The sequence below is a fragment of the Panthera pardus genome, unplaced genomic scaffold, assembly GCF_024362965.1.
Source record: "Panthera pardus isolate Hobbes unplaced genomic scaffold, ASM2436296v1 HiC_scaffold_11, whole genome shotgun sequence".
Taxonomy (NCBI): domain Eukaryota; kingdom Metazoa; phylum Chordata; class Mammalia; order Carnivora; family Felidae; genus Panthera; species Panthera pardus.
In genome coordinates, this window is record NW_026526666.1 from 68789896 (window position 1) to 68802885 (window position 12990).

At 54.1% G+C, this 12990-nt stretch overlaps 1 protein-coding gene across 2 annotated transcripts in view; it reads left to right on the forward strand.

Annotated features, from left to right (window-relative positions):
- The first annotated feature begins 2975 nt into the window (after nucleotides 1-2975).
- Nucleotides 2976-12990, forward strand: part of TRABD2B (TraB domain containing 2B) — a 217316-nt gene continuing 207301 nt past the window's right edge. For both annotated transcript variants that reach the window (XR_008419645.1, XM_019449366.2), the window contains exons 1-2: nucleotides 2976-3353; nucleotides 5397-5957. Coding sequence is in view for 1 of the 2 variants with exons in the window: in XM_019449366.2 (XP_019304911.1) it covers nucleotides 3252-3353; nucleotides 5397-5957 (663 nt within the window). In the remaining variant the exon portion in view is untranslated. The remainder of the gene's footprint in view (nucleotides 3354-5396; nucleotides 5958-12990) is intronic.

Consider the following 12990-nt stretch of genomic DNA (forward strand, 5'->3'; position numbering starts at 1 on the left):
ACATTGACTCAGAAAAATAGGACCTAGGAAACTAGGTGGAAAAAGAGAGGCACAGAGACGTTAAGTGTCTTGACCCTGATCACACAGCCCTAGGTTAGGGCCATGAAGGAAGAAGTCATAGCTGGCATTCGTGACAATTAGCCGACGAATCTTTTATAATTTTAGGAAAAAAGTCTCGGAACATTTTAAAAATCATGCACACATGCACCATCACTTTAATGATATGGATCCATTTTTAATGCCATCGGGTCCCTTCTTACCCTCTATCTGTCTCAAGTCTTCTAATTCTCCATGAAGAACATCACACTGCCTCTCACTGGAATTACCTTCTCCTGCTTCTCAGCGGTTTCACCTCACCCTTACCGAGCGAGCACATCCTTACCTACTCCTTCACAGCAGGCAGCTTTGGAGCCATAGGGAGCAGGGACTCTTCAAAGGACTTCTCTTTTGTTACCGCTGTGGTCTCGGAGCTCTGTGTGTGGGAAACACGGAGCCACGCTGTTGTCTCACACCATCCGGGCACTCTGGCCTGCTCTGCATCTGTCGCCAGATGTACGCTGGCCTGAGACCCAGGTTGCTCTGGATCCTAGTTGGTTGAGCCATATGAAATGGCCAATATAAGTTATTTGGGGCCTACAAAAATGACAGTTTAATGTAGTTCAACCTGCAAGTGTCTGGTGTCCCCCTCCTTCCCTCCTGTGTTCTGCCCAAAGGCCCAGGTCTTGTGCTCTGAGCCCTTCTGCCCCTCCGGGCCAGCTGTCTTCCTTGCCCAACCTTCTAGAGTGGCCATTCTCCAGCTGCTCCACTGGTGCGTGAAGACGTGAGTGCTCCGGAGGTGATGGGAAAGCACTGGGCTAGGAGTCAGGTCACCTCTGCAATGACTGCCTGTCTCCTCACTGACCTCTCTGCCCCCAACTGGCCCCCTACAGTCATGTCTCCTAAAAGAACAGATCAGCTCCAGCCACCCTCTAACTCACATCTTGCCATGTCTCCCTGTCACATAGTGTATGTAAAGTACAAACTCTTCAGTCTGGCCAGAAGACACAACTGAAGCTCCTGCCACTGGCCTTTTGTTCCAGCCATGTCCAACTGCTTGCAGTCCCCTGGAGGAGTTTATGCTCTCTTGGCTCTGCACCTGGCACCTGCTCTTCCTCCACCTGGGAGACTTTGTGTGGCTCCTTCACTCAGCTACCTGTGACTTACCCTTCAAGACCACTCCCAGGAGTCTTCCCTGAGCGTCGGAGCTGTGTTGGGAGACCTTCTTCTCTGTTCCCATTCTCACTGCTTCTGTCTCTCCTGGTACTCATTGTCCGTTTTTTTTTTTTTTTTTTAACTTTTTTTTTAATGTTTTTATTTACTTTTGAGAGACAGAGCACCAGTGGGGGAGGGGCAGAGAGAGAGGGAGACACAGAATCTGAAGCAGACTCCAGGCTCTGAGCTGTCAGTACAGAGCCTGATGCGGGGCTTGAACTCACAAACCGTGAGATCATGACCTGAGCCAAAGTCGGCCCGTCAACCGGCTGAGCCATCCAGGCACCCCTCATTGTCTGGTTTTAATGGCCTTTTTGCATGTCTGTCCCTGTCTGCCTATCTGGGCTATGGGCTTCTGACAATTCTACCAAATTCATACTTCAATCTCTGTTGTCAGCATAGGTGTCATGAACTTTCATTTAACAGATCTAAGCAAGGCTTCTGTGACTCAGTTTCCCCATTTGCTGAAAATGCAGAAGCTTGCCCCTGTCCCTTGGTTTTCTCTAAGCTTCATTTGCCCCTCAGGAACAGAAAATTGGATTTAAAGGTTCTCTCAATTCCCATGGTGTAAGGATTTGGGATATGAATCTTCCCTGTTCCCTGGCCATTTACAGGGATCCTATGTGGGTCCAAGGAAGTTAATGGGAGAAGATTGTTCAAATGGAGGTGCCAAGGGATTGTGAGGAAGATTACTTTGCTGTTCTGTTTTGTTTTAGTTCACCTGGTGTCTGCAGGGCACGTACTAAGCACATGCCAGTGTTAGCCAGGCACTGTATGATACAAAGTTGTAATTACCAGGTTCCCTGGATTTCCTTTGAGTGCTGCCTTCCCAGCCAGTCTGGGAGTGCCTGCCCACCCCTGCTTCTTTCGCTGTTAACTCCCTCCGCGACCTGCGCATCAGATGCTTTGGGCGATGCTGGCCCAGGTCCCCGGAATTCGTCCCCTAGCCTAGTCCCTGTCCACAGAAGATCCCACAGAGTTTGGCCGAGCGGGGCCTCGGCCCGGGCGCCCCCTGGCGGCCGCGCACCGAAGCTAGGGCCGGCGGGGAGCGGGCCAGGGGAAGGGGGAGCGATGGGGGAGGAGGAGGCACGGGCAGGGGAGGAGAGGAAAAAGTTGCGCTGGGAAGTTTGGAAAGTGGGGAAGTGGCTGCTGCGGGCTTCGCCTCCCTCCGCGCGTGTGTGAGGGAGCGAGCGAGGGAGCGAGAGAGGAGCGAGCGAGCGCCTGCCATGCCCATCAGACCCCGCCTCGCCGCGCCCGGGCGCGGAGCTCGCCCCGACTCCCTGCGGCCCGGCCCGGCCCGGCGCGGCCCGGCGCGGCCCCGGCCCCCCGCCCCCCGCGCCGGGTCCTCCCCTCCCCCCGCCCCGGCGGCCCCAGCCCCCCGCCCGGCCCGGCTCCGCGCCGCTCTCCCGCCCTCCTCCCTCCCTCCCTCCCGGCCGCGGAGCAGCATGGCGGAGCCCGGGCAGCGGCCGCGCGGCCGCCCGCCGCCCCTCTGAGCCCGGCTCTGGGGCAGCCGGGCGCCCCAGACCTGACCCCCGCCCCGCCGCGCCCGCCGCCGCACTTGTCCCACCGCGCGCCCCCTGGAGCGCCGCGCACCCCTGGGACCCTTGCGCGCCCAGCTGCCCGCGTAACTCGGGACCCCGCGCGCCCTGGGAGCCCGGTACCGCCCCGGGACCCCGCGCGCCCCTGGACCGCGACGCAGCTCCGGGACGTCGGCGCGCCCCAGGACCCGCGCGCTCTCAGAACCCCGGGCTGCGCCAACGGGGCTGCGCGCCTGGGGAGGGGCCCGCCCCAGAGGGTCCCCCTCTTCCAGCAGACGGAGCCCCGCCCCAGAGGGACCCCCGGGTCCGGCAGGGACACCCCGCCCCGCCCCAGAGGGCTCCCAGCATCCCGCCGCTGGAGCCCCGCGCCCCAGAGGAACCTCCGTGCCCAGCTGGGGGCTCTCCGCCCCGCTGAGAGGGCGCCGCCCGGGAGGGTCCCCGCGCCCCGCGGGCCCCGGCAGGATGCACGCCGCCCTGGCGGGGCCGCTGCTCGCCGCCCTCCTCGCCACCGCCCGCGCCCGCCCGCAGCCCCCGGACGGAGGACAGTGCCGGCCGCCCGGATCGGTGAGCGAGCGCCTGCCCGGCCACTCTCCCGGCCGTCCGGCCACTCCAGCCCGTGGGGACGAGGGTTCGGGGGTCCTGCCTTCCGCACCCAGCTCAGCCCACCCGCTCCACCTCCGCCCGCCGGGCGCTGCCTCGGGCGCCCTTCCCTGCCTCCTGCCGCCCGGGCTCCAGCTCCGTGCCGGGAGCCGAGATGGGGCGCTCCCTCTCCAGCTCCCTCTCCGCACGCTGACGCTCTCGGGCTCTCCTCGACTTTCGGTCCTGCTTGGACGTTTCCTCCCTGTGCCCCTTTGACTCGCTTCTTTCTTACTTTATCCGTTGTTTACCCTTCTGGTTGCTCTCTGCCCACTCCTGACCGTGTTTCTCCCATTCCTTGCTCTACTCTGCTCTGACTTAACATCAGACCTTTACGCTCTCCCATTCCCACTCTGTCCCCCTTACAGACAGGCTTCCCTCTCCCCTGTCCTCCCACTCTGACCTAAAGCAAGCTTTCTCCCTGGTGCTGGTTCCCACCTCTCTCTCCCTCTCCAGCCCAGGCCCCCGGCACCCAATCCTCCAACTGCCCCATTTCACAAAAAGGGGGAAGATTCCAGAGGAGAGGAAAAGGAAGTGCCAGGGCAAGCTGGCCTAATATCTCCTTGGGGGTTGAATAATTACTGGTTCTCCTAATTTTCCTTCCCAACTACAGAATCCCTTGATTTCTCTCAGCATCCCTCCCTCAAAGTGTAAATTAATGCATGGAAAATAACCCTTAATTGGAGGCCAGTGACTAGGAAGAGGTTGTATAGGGTCCTCACTCACTGCCCAGTTAGCAGGGAGTTAGTTGACCTTGGGCAAGGTGCACCTCTGCTGTCCTGACTTGTGTGGGAACGGGGAGGTCAGAGCTAGTCTAGCTCCAGTCTGCTGGGATCCACGATTTTTGGTTGTTCGGAAAAAAAAAAAAAAAAAAAAAAAAGGTACTATTCCCCCACTCACCCCATCACACACTTTTCATTTGTGCTAGAAGCAGGCAGAAAAGTTTTGAGTTGACCTCAAGTTTGCAGGTGGTCAGTGGGCAGTCCAGGGGCTTTTCTGGATGGGAAATGACTGCCTGAGAGAAATGATAGTCCCTTTCTCATGCCCCTTAACCCCTGGTCCTCAGCTAGATCTGGAGAAAGGATCCCTGTCTCCATGCCCCTCTTTGCCCCTGTGCACACTCCTGATCAGAGCTTCTGTCTGAGAAGATGCCCGAGAGTGGGGGGGTGGAGGCCAGGTACAGCATTTTAGGGGAGGAGCCTGAAGCACATTTCTTGGGATGAATTCTAGGGAATCTTCCCCTCCCAAATCAGGGCCTTGTGACTTTACTTAGGCTGCAGCTTATAAAGCACTTTCTCATCTGCAGTGGAGCAGAGTAGCCGACACCCCAGACCTGCCCTCCAACAAGAAAACCTTATCCACCCCAATGAATGGGAAGTAGCTGTTTAAATAGGTGTGCTATTTTTAATAGGTGTTCTGCTTTCAAAGTGCTCTTGGCATGTATCTTCTAATGGTTGGGTTTAAAAGTTATATGACTTCCTCCCTTCTTGCCAGAGCAGGACTCTTGGTCCCCCTTTCCCCACCCTCCACATGAAACACCACCGGTGAAGGTTTGGCTTGGCTGAGCATGAATATTCTCAGGTGCTGTGGCAGTCCTTGGCACTCAAGGGGGAAAGCTAATCATAACGAGAGAGCTTCCTTCGTTGTCTCCTTCCTCTGTGCCTGGTGCTGCTCTTAGGGCTTACTCACAATACTGTGTCTTTTCATCCTCCCTGGGGTAGCTGCTCTCACCCCCAGTTCACAGATGGGGAAACCGAGTCTTGGGAAGTGGAACAGCATGCTTAAGATGATCCAGCTAGACGGGTTTTGAATCTGGGTCTTTCAGCTTCCACAGCCCTTGCTCTTTCCCATGGCCCCATGTAGGCCTCTGCCTTCCACCCCACCTCCACCTGCCTCTGTCTGTGCAACCCCTGGTTTACTCCCCTGCCATTAGCCTCACTGCCTGCCTTGTCCTCCCCCCCTCCCCTGCAGCAGAGGGAGCTGAACTCTTTCCTGTGGACTATTCGGCGTGACCCCCCTGCTTACCTGTTCGGCACCATCCACGTCCCCTACACCCGCGTCTGGGACTTCATCCCGGACAACTCGAAGGCAGCCTTCCAGGCCAGCGCTCGTGTCTACTTCGAACTGGACCTGACGGACCCCTACACCATCTCAGCCCTGGCCAGCTGCCAGCTGCTGCCACACGGGGAGAACCTGCAGGACGTGCTGCCTCGGGAGCTCTACTGGCGTCTGAAGCGCCACCTGGACTACGTGAAGCTGATGATGCCCTCGTGGATGACACCAGCACAGCGGGGCAAGGGGCTGTACGCGGACTACCTGTTTAACGCCATCGCGGGCAACTGGGAGCGCAAGAGGCCCGTGTGGGTGATGCTCATGGTGAACTCGCTCACGGAGACTGACGTGCGCTCCCGAGGTGTGCCCGTCCTGGACCTCTACCTGGCCCAGCAGGCCGAGAAGATGAGGAAGAGCACCGGGGCCGTGGAGCGGGTAGAGGAGCAGTGCCACCCGCTTAATGGGCTCAACTTCTCCCAGGTAGGCACTTGGCTTTCCCCGGCCCCCGGAAGCGGCCAGCCCCTTTGTCCTCTTCTCCCATTGCCTTCCTCCTGCTGTAGCCGGAGCCTTGGCCTTCTTCCAATGGGAGAGGCTCTTTCGGGCTGCGAGGCAGCTCTCTGGCTGCTTTCGGGGTGGGTTGAGGGCAAACTGGTGTGTGCTAGAGTTAGGGATGAGCGTTTGGGTGTTTGCTTCTCTCTCAGTGGTGCTACCTGTTGGGGATATACACTCCCCACTTGCTGTGCTTGCCTGAGCAGAAAGAATTTTCCCGGGAACATCAGAGTGAGGAAAACAAAAAGAGTGAGTTGCGGGTTTGCGTCCAGCTTTCCCGAGGCTCTGGGGTCTCCAGAACAGGAGGCTGTCCTGAAGCTGTTGTGTGGGCACCACCCCCCCAGGCAGCAGCGTGCATGTGCAGAGTAAGAGTCATGGTTCCTGCGGCTTTGCAGGCAGGGGAGGTGCAGTGGACCTGGTGTCTGTGTGACTCTGGCTTGTTGCTGTTGAAGGTTAAACACTACTGAATTACCCAGGCCTTTGCATTGCTCTAGGCGGCCCTCGGACCTCCTCCCTAGGCCTGGAGGAAGTCAACAAGGATAGTTTTGGGGTTAATAATTTCAGAGAAATGTGTTCACTTAAAGGTTGACCGTTCTGATTTCTGAACCTCAAGAATGGGGGCAGGGAGAAGGGAAGAGCTTAGGAGGTTTAAAGTCTCTGGCTGCCAGAGACCTGATCCAGCAAAATGTCATGAAAAGCCCCATCTCCATGGGCAGAGGTCACTTGCAACTCACTGGCCCCAAACTCAACTCTGAGACCCTGGGAACAATGAGTTCACATCTGTGCCTTGAGAACAGGCTGTCAATCCTGAGATCCGGGATCTGAGTCAGGGCCGGTGGCTCCTGCAAGGAGGCCCCAAAACAAGGCATGGGCCAATGCCCTGGGTGAGGTGTGGCCCCCAAGATGTGTTCCTCCATTAAGGAGACAGCCTCATAATTTGGCCAGGCTAGAAACTCCACCACTGGGACCAGACCTGCTTGCTGCTCCCGAGATGTTGCAGACTCTTCACCAGGGAAACAGCGGCAGAAACTGATCCCCCTTTGGAGATCTTCTGGCCTTTGTTTTTCCAGGGGAAATGCAATATTGTCCCCGGGGAGGTAAGAAGCCAGATTGATTTGCCGGCCAAATGAAAGGCGGGTTTGTCGGTTCCCCTGCTGGCTCTCCCATAATTGTGGAGTCCTTACCCAGAGGGCCCCGGTGGCAGGAATATTGGGGCAGTTAGTCACGCCCCGCAGGGTTCTGACTACGCCTGACTCCTTCTCCACGGGGGAAAATCCTGTGCATTCTCTGGCCCGGGCGCTGAATCCTCTGAACATACCGGCTCTCTCCCTCTGAAGTGACTTTTCCCTTGCCAGCCTCGGGAGCTGATATTATCTGTATCGGGCTCCCTAGCGCTCACCGCCCATCTCATTTTAGAGGCAGGTTTGTGGGAGGCCTCTCTGTTCAGAGACCTCACGTCTGGCCTGGATATCTTTTTTAGGCCGGGGAGGTGGGGCGTCCAGCATCACTGTCCGCACCCTCTTTGTACCCGACCACAGAGGAATCCGAGGAGAGCTGGAGCGAGCACACAAACCCTCTGGTTAAACAGCCCCTGGCTTTAATCTGTCTCTCTTAAAACAACAAAACTATCTTTCTTCGGCGTCTGGAAACACTGCTGCTCAACCAAATGACGGCTTTTGGTAGGTTGAAAACATTTGCTGGAAAGTGTGTGAAGTTATGTTTTAGGAAAAGTTCCTGAGAGCCATTTATCGGCCAGCAAGGAGCCCGCTGACAGTCTCCAAAGCCCATGTTTGAAGATCAAACGGACTCAAATCTCTGGTTTCAAAAATGCACGCACCCCATCACCAGCCTGGGCCCGCTCTTAAAATTGTTCTTGGGTCCAGCTCCTCAAGAGGGCTGCAGGAAGCAAGTCCAGAACAAAAGAGAACAGGACTCCTCTTGGTTCCCTAATCTGTACACCCTTCACCACCTGCCAGAGCGTCCAACCTCGCCAATTTGTCCTGTTATCATTTTGGAGCGAGGTGATGAAATCTCTCCTCCATCCCTGTGGGCAGCTGTGGGCTAACTGGGAAAGGAGGGATTCCAGAGCCTGGGTGGATGGGGGTGTTAAGGGTCCTCAACCCCAAAGTCAGAAATGAACAGCCTTCTCAGTAAAATCGTATGTGCGCGTGCACAGTTTGATATGAACATCTGTGATGCATTATTGTACCGAAATATCTGTTAAGTGCATCAGATTTTTATTTTTTCTTTCCTCTCAGCATTACTGTTATTGCAAAATATTTGGTGGTGGGGGGGGGGAACAAGGAGAGAGGAAGGCGGGAAAAAGAAATCTTAAAAGAGCCTTTTTGTGAAGCGCTGGGATTTTAGTTTTAATTTTAGTATTTCTCAAATGTTTGTATTTTCTTCTAGGCAGAAATACCACATTTTTCCTTGCTAAGTGAAGAAAGAAAGCGTACATTTTCAGACTCCATGGGTGGGAGGAGCCAATGAAAAAGTCTCTGGTCTCTGATCTCTGTATAAACAGAGAGTGTGGGACCCAGCATCAACATGGGCTTGCGGCGTGGCCTTGGGCAAGTCCGTTCCCCTCTCCAGGCCTTGTTTTTCCTGTCTGTGAAATGAGATGCCGGGATTAGGTCATTATTCAAGCCCTTTCCAGTCCTGACATTTCAAGCGACAGTTATAATCAATTCCACGTGCCAGGCACCCTGCCCGTAGGAGGCATGCTTTTCCATTTTGTTGGGTGCTCTCCCAGGTGAGCATTCAGAAGGGCTGGATGACCTGCCCAAGGTCATGTGGCTCATAAGGAACAGCCACTCTACCTGCCCCTAAATGAAGTGTTCATGTTGACTAGGTATTTCTTGTCCTGCAATTCTTCCTTCAGTCCTTTCTGCTGTTTCTTTCTCTCCATTAGGACCTGAGGGCTTAAAATTTTACTTCTTGAAGAATTTATAATTACAGAGAAGGTATTTCCTTTGGCCGTGGGGCTTGTGAGAGGATGCTAAAGGCCCTGATGTGTTACAGACGGCTCACACAGTGGCTGAGAGCAGACTTCTAGGTTTCAGTCCCTGCTCTGAATCTAAAGCCAGTGACTTGTGTATAACTTCGTGTTCCCATCTATCAAATGGGGCAGTAGTGACCAGCCTTTCACAATTGAGCTGGTTTTGTGAGGATATGAGAAGACACTCCTTGTGGGAGGTTAGAGAGAGTATAAAATGACTACCTCGATGTAGGTTCTGTGCTTGGAAAACTGTTCAGGCTGGCTCCAGGACAGGGGGAGAGGAAGGTTGCATGGGAAGCCTCATCTCTGCTCTGTTGGCACCTTTTCCCATCAGCCGTGTCCACTGTCCATCCCTTGTAGAACAACGCAAAGCTGGAGTGAGATGGTGGCGGCCCCTGTCCTCAGGGACCTGGGGATGCCTGAGCCTTGAGCCAAGATCTTGTGACAATCTTGGGACCTGCAGATTTCAATCGGCTCTGTTGGCTGCCTCCCGGGACTGGCACTGGCTGCCACCAACAGCTGACCTGATTAGGAGACGCCCTTCTCCCTCTAGGGGGCGTCAGTCCTCCCCCACCCAGACTGGTGGAGTCACTGGCTGAGAATACCTTGAAGTCCTGTACTTCCCGAGGAATAATATAGCAAGGACCCTGCCACCATTCTGTACTTCGCCGCGTTTTAACAAACATGCCAATGTTAGCCACTCAATGTGTGTAAAGCTTGAGCACTTGGGCACAGCCACTGAGGGCATCCAAAATGTTTGTAAAATACTGCAGCCCCCTCAGTGGGGAGTTAGAAACCACAAAACCATCACTGATTGAGCTCTGTCTCCACACAGGGCACTGCATAAAACCTCACAACGACCTCGCCTTTAATCCTCACAGAGATGTGACAAGTCATATCATCATATCTGTTACAGACAATAAAAAAGTTGTCGCGTGGCTGTGATTACACAGCTAGGCCAGTGGAACCAGGATTCCAACTCAGGTGTGTCTGACGCTAAAGCCCCAGCTTTTCAGACATAAAGATGAATTCATTTTTGTTCTTAATAGTGAGATGACATTATCTGGTGACGTGCGTGTGCGCGCGCGTGTGTTGGAGTTGGAGATCATCTTTTTTTGCTAAAAAAATGAAATGAAATAAAATATGATAGAGATCATTGAAAAGTGCTGAAATTGATTTGACTTGTAAGTTGGATCTGAAGGTGATTCTAAAATAGGAGTTGCCAAAGACATTCTGGGTACCAGTTGCTTCCTTGGAATGATGGGCCCCTAACATTGGCTAAGCCAGCACAGTTAAATAAAGAAACGTCTCCTTTTAGTCACAGTGCCTGTATATATATCCTGAGGGGCCAGCACGTATTATTAGGTGCTCAATAAATATTCGGGGAATGAATGAATGAATGAATGGAGACTGTATAACTAGAGAAACCACCATATGACCATCCCTGTTTCCCTTCTGCCATCCAGCACTGTGGAATGAATGAATGAATGAATGAATGAATGAATGAATGGAGACTGTGTAAGCCACAGTGAAGAACCTCCTCCTTGAACTTTAATAGCTCTAATAGCTTTAATAGTGCATTCCTACAGGGACACAAAATGTCGACATCAAGTGGGTAGGTAGTTCACAAGCAGACCCTAGCCCTGACCCCATTCCTACCTTACCTGTGACTTTGGGCTAGTTCTTACCTTCTCTGGGCCTCGATTGCTCCCTCTGTCCCTCGAGTGTTAGCTGGATGATTTCCAGGGTCGACCCAGTTCTGACTTCTGTGGTGCTCATCTATGACCCCCGTATCTTAAAGGCCCTGGGCCACCCTGAGATTTTGAGCCTGGAAAGGGCTGACAGTCTGGTCTTCGGCAGGCCGCTGCTGATACCTAATTCTCTGGAAGCCTGTTGGTTCCAGTGGGTAATCCTACTGCCTCCCACTGCCAGTCTGTGGAGCAGAGAGCGCAGCCTGCCGTGGCACAGCCCCTGGACACCTGCACGGTCTTGGAGCCTCTCCTTCATTAGGGTTCCTCTCCCTCACTCGCTTCCTCATTCAGCCAGAATGCCCTACTGTGTTGGGCCAGTGCAGTGCTGGGGGCAGACCTGGGAATGGCCTAGTTTTTACCTGCAGAGGGTTCGCTGCCCCACCAGGGAGAGTGGCTATTATTAGTCCTATTTTGCAGCCATAGCAACCCAGGCATGGATCTCGTGCATCAGTCCCTCCTGTGACCTGATTCTCCACCCTCAGACTCTGTCTTTCCTTTCTCTTCCTGTTGTATGCCCCCATCTTTCAGCACCCGGCTCTCATTTCCCATCCTCCAGAAATGGCCATTCTCAAGCCCTGCCACCCTCCCTGGGCCTCCATGGCAGCCACAGCAGCACCCACTGTGGCCCCTGGAGCCATAGCACTGGTCCCTGCTCATGGCCTCCTGTCAGATCTACGTGCCCTCCCCAGAGTGAAGGGAACAGACACCTCCCTTCGCCTCCGGACCATGCTGAGCCTTCTTGTCCCCAGAAGTTTACTCCAGAGAGTGCGAACCCCTCAGTCAATATCGGATCAGGGCAAGTTGGCCTTGTCTGCACCATGTAACTCCAGATCCTAGACTGAGAAACAAGGTTCTCCTGGCCCCGCCTCCACCCCGTGCTTCTGTAGGCTGCCCTGCCCTCTGTGTCTCTCACAGGAGCCCTGTGGTTGGGAGCTGTTCAGCAAATGTCTGTCGCATGGTATGGGAGACCCTCTGGGGAACCCCAGCATTGACCCCTAGGCATGTGTATTCTCAGATTCTTTGTGTGCACCGAGAGCTGTTTGCAAAGAACCCCTGCTGGCTCCACAGTCTCTATTCCCTCTCTCTGACCTGGTTAACTCAGACTTTAATATTGAATATATTTTTCCAACATATGGGGGGAGGAAAACAAACTCAGAAGCAGACACACAGGATGGCTTAGGTACGGCCATCAAAGGAGAAGGAGGCCATAAAGCCAGAGGTGACCACGATGTCATGAAATATTCTAGTCTCAGAATCAGAAGCTCACAGCATGAAGTCTTCCACACTTCCACACTCTTCGAATCATAAGCCAGGACTCAGAGGCTCAGGGAATCTAAGAATGGTGAAATCTTAGAACATTAGGCTCAGATGCATTTTTCGACTCGAAGAATCTTCACATCATGAAATTCTAGCCTCTTAGCTTTGAAGAATTTTCAGCTCATAGACACAGACTTTTAAAATCTTGGAGTCGGAAGGGACCAGTCCTCAAGAATTCCAAAAAGCCCCATCGGCAAACACGTTGATCTTGTTCCGACGACCCGCCAGCCCATCTCAGGCCAAAGGGAGAGAGCCTGAGCAGGGAAGCACTTTGTGACAGAGATAAAAATGGGAGTGTGCCTTTGTTAATAGTTCCCATTTGCACATCTCTCAAAGCTAGGAAGAGGTCGCCTGGTAATGCAGCTTTCCTCGGGAGGAAACTGAAGAATGTGAGGAGCGCGGCGGCTGGCAGGCCAGGCCGCCGCCCTTCTTCCCTCCTGAGTTTGCCTCTAAGTAGTATCCACTTCACTCCTTTTATCCCCCATCGCTGGCTCTCTGTCCGCCTACTTAATCCACAGGCAGCTGGTGGCCCAGCCTTCGGTTGTGCTAAGCGGCTGCCAAGCCGACTCGCCGAGCAGCTCCTCCAGGATCCTTTTAAATCTGCGCAATATATCCGCTGGAACACAGAACTGTTGCCCCAAGCTTGGAAACGCTGTTGCTTTGCTGAGCCCCCTCCCTCTCCAGGAATTTCCTTCCTTTCTCTTCTATTTCTGAATCCTAGGAGATTTCCAAGGCTCAGCTCAAAGCTGTGCCTCCTCCAGGAAGTCTTCCCAGAATGCGCCTAAATCTAATCTGCTTGGGAAGACTTGGTCCCTGCTTTCCCTGATGGCCCAGCCACATATGTTCTTTCCCTCTGTGGAATTTTTTTTTTAATTTTTTTTTTTACATTTTATTTATT